Source organism: Lynx rufus, unplaced genomic scaffold (genome assembly GCF_022079265.1).
Source record: "Lynx rufus isolate CCGP_SWC_20201006 ecotype Redwood Valley unplaced genomic scaffold, mLynRuf1.p SCAF_6, whole genome shotgun sequence".
NCBI classification, from domain to species: Eukaryota; Metazoa; Chordata; class Mammalia; order Carnivora; family Felidae; genus Lynx; species Lynx rufus.
Genome location: NW_025814878.1, coordinates 66,057,994 through 66,071,689, shown reverse-complemented (window position 1 = coordinate 66,071,689; position 13,696 = coordinate 66,057,994). Strand labels below are relative to the sequence as shown.

The 13,696-nt window shown below is 39.0% G+C and overlaps 1 protein-coding gene across 1 annotated transcript in view; it reads right to left on the bottom strand.

Moving 5' to 3' along the window:
• Positions 1-531: 531 nt before the first annotated feature.
• RRAGD (Ras related GTP binding D) overlaps positions 532-13,696 on the bottom strand; it is a 41,664-nt gene continuing 28,499 nt past the window's right edge. Inside the window, exons 6-7 of the mRNA XM_047103096.1 lie at positions 10,698-10,846; positions 532-3,361 (exon numbers count right to left, since the gene is read on the bottom strand). Coding sequence (XP_046959052.1) covers positions 3,210-3,361; positions 10,698-10,846 — 301 coding nt within the window. The 3' untranslated portion in view covers positions 532-3,209. The remainder of the gene's footprint in view (positions 3,362-10,697; positions 10,847-13,696) is intronic.

Below are 13,696 nucleotides of genomic sequence, written 5' to 3'. Positions count from 1 at the left end.
AAGGTGGACTGTTTGGAAAAGAATTCCCAGGTAGCTAGGGACTAGGGCCAGAGAAGCAAGAATTAATATCTGAAGTTTACTGAAAAACCAGTTCTACATTCCAAACAGTCATGTTCCCATCAAAATATGGATAAGGGTGTTCACAATATAAAAATAAAAGTGTAAATCCAATGTAAGTAGAGTAGTTTACCTTCATTTCCATAAAATGGAAATTAATCAGGACAAACATTTTACTAAAGGGACCCAGCAGGGCCAGTGAAGCAATGATACTCCTGTATGGGATAAAACCACACAAGTAGGAAGGACCATACCTATGCTTCACCAAGAGAATATTCTGCTCCCAGAATGATTAGTTATGAATATGCTTGAAATAAAATGAGAGCCTTCCCAAATCATGAGCATGACACATGCTTTTCAATTGGCTGTTAACATTCTTGAAAGCAACGGTTTACCAATAATTACAAATGATGTACGGCTTAAAGTAAAACATAATACGATGCTTGATTACAAATTACAACCAGTCTATAGAAGTTAAATGCATACCATACTTTAATAATCAAGACAGTTTAGCCATTTTTCTGGAGTATGTCTCAAACAGAGTTAGCATATAACCCGTATTTAACAATATTGCTGAGTTTTTAGTCATTTTATATTTAAGGGTCCAAAATATATTATGTTCACAAAATAACACTGTGAATGCCAACCAGTTTTTTACTTATTCCTTCAGAAACACTCTACCCTGGTCATACACACTAATTTTTGTCACTAAAAATAACCAAAGGTGGAAATTCAGTCTCACCTCTACACAGAAGTTCTAATTGCCCCAGAAACCTGTAGGTCAAGTTCTCAACCCTTGAAAAGGAGCAAAAATGTTCCAGGGCATCACCATAGCCATGTATTTGGGCTTTGTATTTATAGCATTAGATTTGAGACCTAAATATGGTCATACGCATCGCAGTAACCCAAGTTCCATATCAGAAATAAAATGTGAAAAATCAAAGAGATTTTGTAATTCCAATAGCACAGACTTCAAAAATTGAACTCTTAGACATAACTCCTACATCTGTCTTTAACTAAGAGGTCATTACCATGCTTACAGGTTTGAGGCAGTAATCTATGGATTAGTGTGTGATTAATCAAAGAGTGCACTTACTACCATGAACTTGGGTCCTATGCCATAGGATTATTTTTGCTTTCTCCAAAAGAACCATTTGCTCCTGAAGTAATAGACTTTTAAGGCACATTTTAACAAAAACCCATCATATACCCAGCTTAAAAATGGAAGCTCCTCCTGGTTACAACAATATATATATATAGCTAAGTAATGTGTGATTTACCAGATAGGCAAGTGTCTCTACCTTTAGGATAAAGTCACATTAGAAAAGTGATTCTTTATTTGCTTAATCAAAAAGAAACATTGTGTAAAAAATATTAGAGCATTAAATTTATAAGAATAACCCATATGTACCAAGCCTGTTGGCAAAGATCCAAAGATCCAACAGGATATAGGTCTAGAAATTAAGGAAAAGGCTCCTTTGGAACCCTGGGCTCCTACTGACCCAGGTTTCTGAGCAGGAATCATGAGGAAGGGAGTTGGGCGCCTTAATGATTTTTGGAAATTTCCTTCCAAAATGCACAGACCCTTGGGAGGACTCAAATCTTAAACCGCAATCAGTCTTGCATTTGCAGTTAGCAGCCTCAAAGGAATAGGATTTGGGGAGTAAAGGAGAGAGGATGGAAGGAAGCTACAGATGGAAGTGAGATAGTTTCAAGGGCAAGTAACTTTAGAAACTTGGTACATTTTGCTAGGACCAGCTTTGATTTCCTCAGGAGTCTCTGCTTAAAAATAAATAAATAAATAAAATTATTTTCTAATACCCACAAGTAGCTTTAGGGCACTGACCCTGGGGATGGACATAGAATTACCTACTTGGAATGGTCTGGGGTGAGGGTGATTAGTAAGTCTCTTAACATCCTGATAGTCTAAGGTAAGCATAAGTGGAAGAATTTCATGGAGACCAAGACATAGCTAACTGTAACGCCTCCTCTGGCTGTCCTCTTCCCACTGATCGTTAGGGGTTTGCAGGATGGCTTTTCAGCTGTGCAGAGTGTGCTGCTAGCAAGCTGAGCTCTAGTTCAGTCCTAAGGTGGGAACAGGCAGAGTCCACAAGGCACACGATCACAGATGAGCAGGAGGCTCAGTGGCGACAAACATGCTCACCAGGATTATGCTCTCCGCTCAAGTTCTGAGACATTCCCTGCGGTCATGATCCTCAACAAACGTTTTAAATGTTGCACAACAACAGGCCCATTGCTCAGGGCCGAACATACAGAATTGTATATATATTTTTAAATCTGTAGGTACCAATCACCTACAATTGGGAAACCATGTGGCCTCTGATGTTACTTTGACCAATCTCCAGTGATTGGCACCATTTTGGAAATCTGGTCCCGAAGGTTCTAAAGAACAGTAATGCAGCAAAAAGGAACAACCTCTCTGTATAAAATGATTATAGAGATGTGTGTTGAGGTAAAGAGCTCTGTAAAAACTGTTGAGTCGGGAAGTACTGCCCCAGCTATAGAAATTTTTAGGTAAGTTTGGTGCTAACAGTATTCTACAAAACTCCCGTTTATACCAGTGATAAACAGGAGACAGTTCTTATTGCTCCTGGAGCTTGCTGCCCCAATCTGTTCCAGCTCCACTGAAAAATGATTTTTCTTGACAATTGTTAGCAAAGATTCCCAAAGTGATTAAAAAAAAAAAAAGTCATTGCCAGTGCATTGCTTTTTGATTTCTGATTGCCATATAGATCTGAACTACACTACAGTATGCATGTCCTTGACACCAAGTACAGAAAAAAGCTTAGAAAAGTTGTTTTATCAAAGTTCAAAGAAAAAAAAAACATGAAAAAGAGCAAAATATATACAGTTCCTGGCAGTCCTCACACAGGAGTTTCTGACCACAGACCATAAAAGTTTACATTTGTGTAACGAAATTACAGATTTTACTTCATTGTTAAAATACAAGTTTTGGCTTCAAAGTGCTCACTTTATTTAAAAAAGAGAAGATCAAGAGGGTTGCAGGAATTTTTCTTTTCTTACACCGAATACATCATGTGTCCCATATCCTTTTTCCTTTTCCTTTAGTGCAACACAGCTCAGTGGCCTCACTGGAAGGTCTGGCTTAAAAAGATACTCCTGAAACTTCACTACAGCAGCACATTAGGGGTCCCATTGGGGGTGGCTCCTTTTTTCTTCTGTAGCCGATTCTGAACTTTTCGTGATTTCACCATCTTCATCCTCACCTCAAAAACTTCATGGATGGCCTTCCGGAAGCAATGAAAATTATAGTCAATAAGCCCTGGAGAAGAAAACAAAAATATTTAGAAATGTCTCATGGAGCACCTGGGTGGCTCAGCTGGTTAAGCATCTGACTCTTGATTTCAGCTCAGGTCATGATCTCAAGGTCTTGAGTTTAAGCCCAGCATTGGGCTCAGCACTGGGCGTGAAGCCTACTTGAAATAAAAAGAAAAGAAAATTTTTAAAAAGACACTTAGAAACAATCTCCTCTTTTCATGTCTGCTGTGGCCAAGACAAGCAACTAGGGGGAGGCAAAAGAGCAGCCGTAACAGAAGGTTCACAGACTTCCTGAGGAGCTCTGCAGCTGGGCTTCAGGAATTGCAGGCAAGATTTTGCAAATGGACATGTTTTCCTAAGAAAAGGTTCCAGAGATGGGGCACCTGGATGGCTCAGTCAGTTGAGCAACTGACTCTTGATTTCAGCTCAGGTCATGATCCTGGGGTCATGAGATCGGGTCCCGAGTCTAGCTCTGTGCTGAGGGTGGAGCCTGCTTGGGATTCTCTCTCTCTTTCCCTCTGTTCCTCTCCCTCACTCATGCTCTCTCTCTCTCTAAAAAAAAAAAAAGTTTCCAGATGATAGACCACATTTCCACAGTGTCTATGATCCACAACATTTGAAGAACCAACTAAAGTGCACATTTTTCTGACATGTCAGAATTCAAAATTTCTTACAATTAAGACATATCTTCCATGAAATATTTATTACTTTTCCCCAAAGGGGATTATTAAATTGACTCTGAGTGGAGGCAGACCCTGACTTGAAGTATGGCTGAGATCTCAAAGCTTTAGGATCAATGATTCAATCGATCGATATTTACCAAATATCTATTATCTTTAAGCCATAGTCATAAGCCCTGGGGAAAGCAAAGTCCTAAGTTTAGAGTGGTAATAGTCACCTCCGGTCAATTCTAAGCTCACAAGTTCAACAATCAATGACACTCGAGTTTTTTCAATACTAAGTAAATTTTAAATGCAAAAACAGTAAGGGAGAATCTTTTTGTGTTTTCTGAAATTATTGGTACAAGAATAGAATAAAAGATAATCCAAAGTCTTGAGTGCATTCTTCATCATCACTAATGTGTAAAAGTGTTGAGAGCAACATTATGTTTATACCAATTAGGATAAGGCAGCTGGTTCTATTCACTATCTTTAACTTTATTGAAATAACTAGCCCAGTGGTTATTTCCATCCACTCAGGTGATACTTCCAAAGCCCAAACCCAAATTAAAGAATTGGGATTCTAGCCAAGGAGTGAAATTCTTCCAAACAGTCGTAGTGCGCTGGAGCAAACACCATCTCAGCTCCCAGGAGCTGGAAACCCTCTCAGAGGCGCCCTCTGGTGCTTCTGCAGCGTTAGTGACCACAGTGCAATAAAACCTCCAAGTGATTTCCCTCAAGACAATTACCAGAATAAAGGGATAAGTAATAATTAATAAATAAGTCCAGGGGTGCCTGGCTGGCTCAGTCGGTAGAGCAGGCGACTCCTGATCTCAGTTGTGAGTATGAAACCCATGTTGGGTGTAGAGATTACTTAAAAATAAAATCTTAAAAAAGAAAAAAGTAGCTCTTTTCTGCCTGAGGCTTTCTTTAGTACCACAGAACTTCCTCAACCACACACAGACAGGTACCAGAGATATGGGAATGAACGTTTTAAGGGTACTCCTCAAACAGAGGGGCCTGGGGGAAGGTGGATAAATGTTTCAGTCTTCCATACTCAACTGGGGTGATCTGAATTTGTTCCACACAGCTTCTCAGAGATTCTCCTATTGGGAGTGAGCATAAAACTGCTCATTGACACCACCGTGGGGGGCTTTTCTACCTTCCCAACTCATTTCCCCCTTCCTCAGTTTGGTTTTTGGGACCAGTTTTCATATAAAGTATGTAATTAAAAGAAAATAGGGGCACCTGGCTGGTTCAATCATAGAGTATCCGACTCTCGATCTCAGGGTCATGAATTCAAGGCCCACACTGGGTGTGAAGAATAAAAGAAATAAATTTCAAATATAAAAGAAAATAAACAAGGAGCAAATAAATGATTTTATTTAGTGGGAATTTGGATACAAGATGTGAGAACAACCTCAAAATTCTTTGCCTATACAGTAAAACCTTGGCTTGTGAGCATAATTCATTCCACAGGCATGCTTGTAATTCAAAGCACCTGTATATCGAAACAAATTCAAGAACTACTGACTCAGTTGTGATCATCTGAGGTTCGGCATCACATACTACTTATATTGCAAGACATAGCTTGTTTATCAAGTTAAAAATTACTAGAAATGTTTGCTCATCTTGCAGAACACTTGTAGAATGAGTTACTTGCAATCCAAGGTTTTACTGTATATGGAACCAACTTATGGAAGAAAGCTTAGCTAAAAAAAAACTGGCTCAGTGAGAATTCAACTTGCAGAAATATTCTATCGGGGTGCCAGAAATATTCTATTCAGTTGGGTAAGCATCCAACTCTTGATCTTGGCTCAGGTCATTATCTCACAGTTTATGAGATTGAGCCCTGAGTCAGGCTCTGTGCAGACAGTGTGGAGCCTGCTTGGTATTCTCTCTCCCTCTCTCTCTCTGTTCCTCCCCACTTGCACTCTCTCTCAAAATAAATAAATAAACATTTTAAACAAACAAACAAAAATATTCTATTGATAGTTCCTGAAAAATCTTATCTTAATTCATCTTTGCAATTTAAAATGTTAACAGTATCTTGCTGCAATTGAAGTTTTAAAAGTAGAAATTCACAAGGCACCTGGGCAGCTTAGTCGGTTGAATGTCAACTCCTGATTTAGGCTTAGGTCATGATCTCAATATCGATTCTGAGCTCAGCATGGATTCTCTCTCTTCCTCCCTCTCTGCCCCTCCCCTGCTCGTGTTCTCTCTCGAAATAAATACATAAACATTAAAAGAAAAAAAAAAAGATCCATGTGATAAATTCCTGCTTAAATTTACTTCCATAACCATACATGGATGTTAAAATTAATGGGCCAAAGTGTGAGGAGGAACAAAATTTACATAGTTTTAAAGTATTTATTAACTACAAAGGGAAAGACAGGAACTTTCCAGTGGAAAAACCTGGCAGACATTGCCTTAACTAAATCAAGGTCAGCATCACCAGTAATAAGACTTATCAACATCATGAACCACTTGATATGATACACTGAGAAGGACACATTCTTGCCTAAGTGCATAATCTTGTTCCAACTGTGTGGAAACAATAGACAAATCCAATTTGAGGAACATTCTACAAAATAATTGATCGGTACTCTTCAGAAGTGTCAAGGTCATGAAAGATGAAGAACTGTCACAGATTGGAGGAGACTTGGAAGAATAACCAGTAAATCAATTTGGGATCCTAAAACAGAAAAAGGGCATTTTTGGAAAAATGGTGCAATCTGAATAAGGTCTACAGTTTCATTAATAGTATTATACCAATGGTAATTTCCTACTTTTCTTTAAAAAAATTTTTTTAAATGTTTATTTTTGAGAGTGAGAGAGACAGAGAGTGGATGGGGGAGGGGCAGAGAGAGAGAGGGAGACACAGCATCTGAAGCAGGCTCCAGGCTCTGAACTGTCAGCACAGAGCCCGATGCAGGGCTCGAACTCACAAACCATGAGATCATGACCTGAGCTGAAGTTGGATGCCCAAATGACTGAGCCACCCAGGCGCCCCTCCTACTTTTCATACTGTACTATATAGTATGTAAGATGTTAACATTTGGAAAATTGGATGAGGAATATGTGTAAACCGTGTACTATTTTTGCAACTTTTCTGTTAAGTCTAAAATCAGTTCAAAATAAACAAGCTCTCCAGGTTGACACTAATGTACCCTAAATTTTAGGACCTGCCGCTAGCCTAGATTGTTTTGGGGCTCTAGTTGTACTATTTGCATTATTTTTCTTTTATTTAGCTTCCAAAATCAACATGAAGTATTAATCACCAAATATAAATTCTGAAAATATCTTTAACCAAGGAAATATATGTATAATGGTTTAAAACACAATACGCACAGAGGCGCCTGGGGACTCAGTTGGTTAAGCACCCAACTCTTGCCTTCAGCTCAGGTCATGATTTCACGGATCATGGGTCCAAGCCCTGTGTCATCAGCTCCCCGCTGACAGTCTGACAGTACAGGGTCTACTTGAGATTCTCTCTCTCACTCTCTGCCCCTTCCCCTTCTCTCTCTCTCAATCTCTCTCTCTCTCTTAAAATAAATAAATTAAACAGAACTGATTCTATGTAGGGACAAGCCCAGGAATCTTAGCTCTGACTTGCCATACACTGGTAGTATAACTTTGAGAGAAAGTCACTCCTAGTTCCTGGGTCTGGGTAGAATCATCTATAACTAAGTGAATGAAACAAGGTATGGTCCTGTCCATGTTCAAAATTCCATGAATCTATTATATAACCTGCTCTTACTTTTAGCAAGATGAAAATAAGGAATAAAAGATTAACACTACTTCATTAAAAGTTTTGAAAGCCAAGGACCCAAAAGGCAATTTGGTTGATAACAGTCAGTAAATACAGGAAAAACCTACAACTTCACCAAGAAGCAAGGAAATGTAACTTGAAACGATACTAAGTTTTTAATAATCAAAAAGAGGTTTTTTTAATAAAGAGCACAAGTAGGGGGAAAGGGCCCGAGAGAGAGAGAGAGAGAGAGAGAGAGAGAGAGAGAGAGAGAGAGAGAATCTCAAGCAGGATCCGCGCCAGTGCAGAGCCTGACATGGGACTCAATCCCACGACCCTGGGATCATGACCTAAGCCGAAACCAAGAGTCAGACACTCAACTGACTGAGCCATGCAGGCACCCCAATAATCAAATTTTTTAATGCTAATACCCAATATTAATAGGAATATAGCAAAATGGATATTCTCTTATATTCTCTAATATATTCTCTTATATTATTCTCTTCTTATTCTCTTATATATACACTTATATTCTCTTAATAGCGTAAGCCCATAAAATCTTTCAGAAGGACATTTTGGCAATATGTATCAGAAGCCACCAAAACACAGGGCGCCTGGGTGGCTCAGTCAGTTAAGTGTCCAACTCTGGCTCAGGTCATGATCTCACGGTTCATGAGTTCAAGCCCCGCATCAGGCTTTGTGCTGACAGCTCAGGGCCTGAAGCCTGTTTGGGGGTCTGTCTCCCTCTCTCTCTGCCCCTTCCCTGCTCACACTCTGTCTCTCCCTCTCTCAAAAATAAATAAAACATTAAAAAAAAAAAAAGCCACCAAAACTTGTCTACCCTACCCTTTGACCTAATTCCATTTGCTGAAGTTTTTCCTGATAGCCAAGATGTACACAAATATTTAGTGCAAAAAAAGGTCATCAGAGATTACTTACAACATTAAAATCTAGAAACAATACAAATTTTGAACAATAAAAGAAGCTAACATAATCATTGAAATGATGTGACAAAAAAGATTTAGTGAATTAGAGGTCTGTAATAAATTCAGTAAAGGTTATGAAGTAGTATTTATCATATCATTCCATATAGATAGAGACATAGCTATAGGTGAAAATGTCTGAAACGTTATAAAGAAAATGTTGAGAGTGATCTCTGAGAAGCTTATCAATAATTATTTCTTTTTTGCTTATTTGTTACTTCTAAGTTTTCTAACTGAATCTATTTTGTAATAAAAAGAGACAATAAGGGGCACCTTGCTGGTTTAGTGGGAAGGGCATGGGAATCTTGATCTCAGGGTCATGAGTTCAAGCCCCATGCTGGGTGTAGAGATTACTTAAACAAATAAATATTTTAAAAAAGAAACAATAGGGGTGCCTGGGTGGCTCAGTCGGTTAAGCGTCCGACTTTGGCTCAGGTCATGATCTCGCGGTCCGTGAGTTCGAGCCCCACATCAGGCTCTGTGCTGACAGCTCAGAGCTCAGAGCCTAGAGCCTGTTTCAGATTCTGTGTCTCCCTCTCTCTGACCCTCCCCCGTTCATTCTCTGTCTCTCTCTGTCTCAAAAATAAATAAACGTTAAAAAAAAAAAGAATAAAAATCTAAATTGTGTTTTTATGCTTAATGAATTAGGAAAATTTTCATGATATAAATGAGTAAAAACAATACGATATAAAACTATATAAACAATATAGCCCCACTTTTGTCAAAAGGAAAGAAGGGATGAGGGAGGGAGGTGGGGAGAAAGAAAATCTCAGAAATTTAACATGGGGATTTAGCTCTAGATGGTGAAATTGAATGGTTTTATTTTGTTCTTTATATTTTCCCAAAGTTTCAAAGTATTTTTATAATGAACATGTGTTGTTTATAAAGAAAAAAAAAAGGCATTTTAGTAAATGTTACTATTGGCACTCTGTTGGGAATTTTTTTACCCTAAAAAAATTGGTAAATCATGCCCTAGTTGCTAGCAAAAATCCCTAGTGTGTAAGCTGGTATTTCCCAGTTTAAACAGTAGCGGGGGGAATAAGCATCTCTGTGAGTTTAGTTGCTTTGGTTTTATTTTATTTTTATTTATTTACTCATTTACATTCACATATAATATGTATTTGTATATATTTACATTATGTCATATTTATCATTTACTCATATATTATTTGTTTTTCTTTTACTTATTGGTGACTCTATTGAGCATATTCATGTCTTCCCTTTTCAGAATCATGATGCCAGCCCTGTGTTTTGAGGACTCTTTAAAGAATGTGCAGAGGCTGGGGTACCTGGGTGGCTTAATTGGTTAAGTGTCCGACTTCGGCTCAGGTCCTGATCTTGTGGTTTACAGGTTCAAGCCCCATGTGAAGCTCTGTGCTGACAGCTCAGAGCCTGGAGCCTGCTTCAGATTCTGTGTCTCCCTCTCTCTCTGCTCCTTCCCTAGCTCTCACTCTGTCTTTCTCTCTTAAAAGTAAATAGACATTTAAAAAAAAATTTTTTTTAATAATGTACAAAGGCTGAACAGAAGTTAAATACTATCTAACTTTAATGTTGTACAAATCCCCTCCTTTACACAGGGATCTCAAGGGGTCACATGGTCCCTAACACCATGCAGTAGAGTGGACCAAGAGGGAGGCCACTGGGGCCCTCCCTGGGAAGGGACTTTACAGTCTGGCAACAAGGCTTCAGCCAGCTTCACTCCCAGAAAAGCAAAAGCTCCTGGGAGGATGGTCTGGTGCCACCTCCTCCTCTGGCAGCTGCGTCACTAGAGGGCAGGCTGGCTCACAGATCCCAAAAGCCTGACTGAGCTGGGTAGGAGCCAAGGGGGCCTGGTGACTAAAGCCTGGAAGCTTCCACAGGCATGCTGCTAACGGCCCACATTCAACGAGCAGAAGTAATAGGAGTCCGAAGTGAAATATTTCATTTAAATCACACACACAAAATTACCTTTTCTTTCAAAGCTTTCCTCTCTGACAAAGCAAACAAGAGCCAGGAACTTTGTCACCTCCTTTAAATAAAGAACTGTTGTGTTATTCAGCTTTATAATGGCTGTTGATTCCTTGTCATAGGGGGTTCCTGCTCCATCTTCTTTGAGGCTGAATAGGGACAGAAACCAGAACATATTTGACTACTGAGAAAAACTACAAACTGTAACCCAGCAACAGAGACCAGCTTTAACACACAGAATGATAATCGTAACGAAAAGTTGTTTACAACTACAGTGCCTTACAGCAAAAGTCTCAGAAACACACAATCACAAGAATGTACACGGTGTATGACAGTCCCTTCCTGCTGACACAATGAGTGGCTGTTGGGGAAGGTGGGCAACTCTTCAGGCACCTGAGGTACACAAGTGAGGGATGAAGGTTAGCTCTTCTTGCCTCCATAGCCCACGGGGCTTCTTGTTTTCTTCTGACAGAACAACCAGGCTGTCAAAAGCATGGTCTGATGAAAGACCAAGAAGGGCTGAATGACTGTTCCAAATTACAGAAGCCTAGGGAGACACAACAGCCAAGGACTGGCTAGAGCCTGAATCAGGGGAAAGAATTGCTATAAAAGACAGATTTGGAACCACTGGTTAAGATTTGAATATGGACAATATATTAGATAATGCATTAATGTAGCCATGCTAAATATGCTTAATTTGATAAACTGTGGTCTTATAAAAGAATGTCTGGTTTTTGGAGAGATAACCACCCAATTATGTAGGATCAAAGAATCATGATGTCTGCAATTCACTTTCAAATGGTTTAGCAAAAACAAATCAACAACTATATTAGAAAAAGAAAGAGAGGGGCGCCTGGGTGGCGCAGTCGGTTAAGCGTCCGACTTCAGCCAGGTCACGATCTCGCGGTCCGTGAGTTCGAGCCCCGCGTCAGGCTCTGGGCTGATGGCTCAGAGCCTGGAGCCTGGAGCCTGTTTCTGATTCTGTGTCTCCCTCTCTCTCTGCCCCTCCCCCGTTCATGCTCTGTCTCTCTCTGTCCCAAAAATAAATAAAAAAACATTGAAAAAAAAAATTAAAAAAAAAAAAAAGAAAAAGAAAGAGCAAATATGGGAAATTGGTAAAAATTGGTGAATCCCAGTGAAGGGTACGTAGGAGTTCACTGGACTATCTTTGCACATCTTCTGTAGGGTTGAAATTTTTTCAAAATAAAACGTTAAATAAGTATACTGGTCTATTTAAGAAAGTGTGGCCTGCAGACACAGATGACTTGGGTTTGAATCCTAGTCCACTTATTATGGGAACTGGGGCAATGTGAGTAGCTTCTTTGAGCCTCAATTTTCTTATCTGTATCCTAACAGAAATTACCTCAAAGTTTCCCAACGCGATGAAATAATAGATACACAGCACTGAGCACAGTGCTGAAAACATGTAAAATGCACAATGAATGTTAACTATTGTGTTAACTTTTATTACTAGTATCACCTTGAATGATCAAAACTGGACCCTCTGAAGACACTAATGTAATCAGAGTTATGATTTCTTTCCTCAGAGGCAAAAGAGCACTTCCCTGCACCTTTTCTGCAACTGTGTGTGTATGCATGCATGTATGTATTTTTGCTTCCCAAATTAATGAATAATTGACCAGAAATGATTAACTAGAATTGTGCTAGACCTTATTAATTCAACATAATAACTCAGCTGGTGCTAAACCAATCCCTTTGCATTATAAGAGCCAGCTTTTACTATGTGACAGGCACCATTCTTAGCTTTTACCAGGAATTATCTATTGTCTGGCCTAAGAATCCTCTAAGCCAGGTATTGAGAGGAAATAGGATAATTTGGTCAAAGCTGACGATGGGGGTGGAGCCAGGACTCAAACTAATGTAATTTCAGAGTTAATGCTTTTAATCTCATAAATATCACAAGGAAGTAGCGTGCCAAACCAGATTAAATGAGAAGCATGAATTGTAGAGTATTTCAAAGGAAATGCAAGCTTTTAGTTTTGAGAGTATTTTAAACCGGCACATATATGCATGGCTACTTAAAAGTAAATTGTGGAAGGTAGTTTTTTTTAAAAAAAGGATTCAACTCACTGTAATCTACCAAAACGTGAAAGAAAAATCTTTAAGAAGTGTTGGACCTCTGATGTTCAAAACGCTTTATCAGAATTCTTAACTTCCTTTGTACCATTTTTAGCTGCTGTGTTTCTGTACTGTATTTCCCTTACTAATAAGGAATGTTATGAGAACAATAAACTGAAACACTGGACTTTTTTCACCCAGTGAAGAAAACTGCATTTAAAACTTCCAAGTAAATATAATAGTAAACAGACACCAGGCGCTGTTTGCCAACAGCACTTAGTAACACAAGAAAATTCTTAGGTGATAATGTTAAATGAACAAAGCAGGATATATATATAAAATAACATATACAAAGTGACTACATCATCCTAAAAATTACACAGAGAAATAAGAATAAAATATATGAAAATGTTAATAGTGACTATCTCTAGATGATGAGGTTATTTTAATTTTATTTTAATTTTATTCCTTATGCTTTACATATTTTCTACAATGAGCATGGATTACATTCATAATCAGAAAAAAATAAACATTAAACAAATTGGAAAAACAAAAAAGATCCAAAAAATAACAAGTAAAAATTGGTGAAGCATTACAACTGCAACAGCTATCTATTTTCTACCACTCAAGTTTCTAGCCACAAAGCAATGAAAACACAGGACGATGTAACATATTGTAAAGTGTGCATGCCTGTGTGCGTGTGTGTGTGTGTGTGCGTGCGTGTATATTTGGTGAACAGAAGCTCAGCAGATTCCTGAGCAGACTAAGTGAGGCACCAGGTCACCTGCCTCTGGCCCTGCTGGTCTCCAAGGAGCAGCTGGGAACTGGCAGTCTGCTTCCTTGGCTGCTGCCAGTTAACTGGGCTGGCTCCTTGTGGCTCCAACAAGCACCAAGGAAACTCCAGAGCCCACGCCCGATTT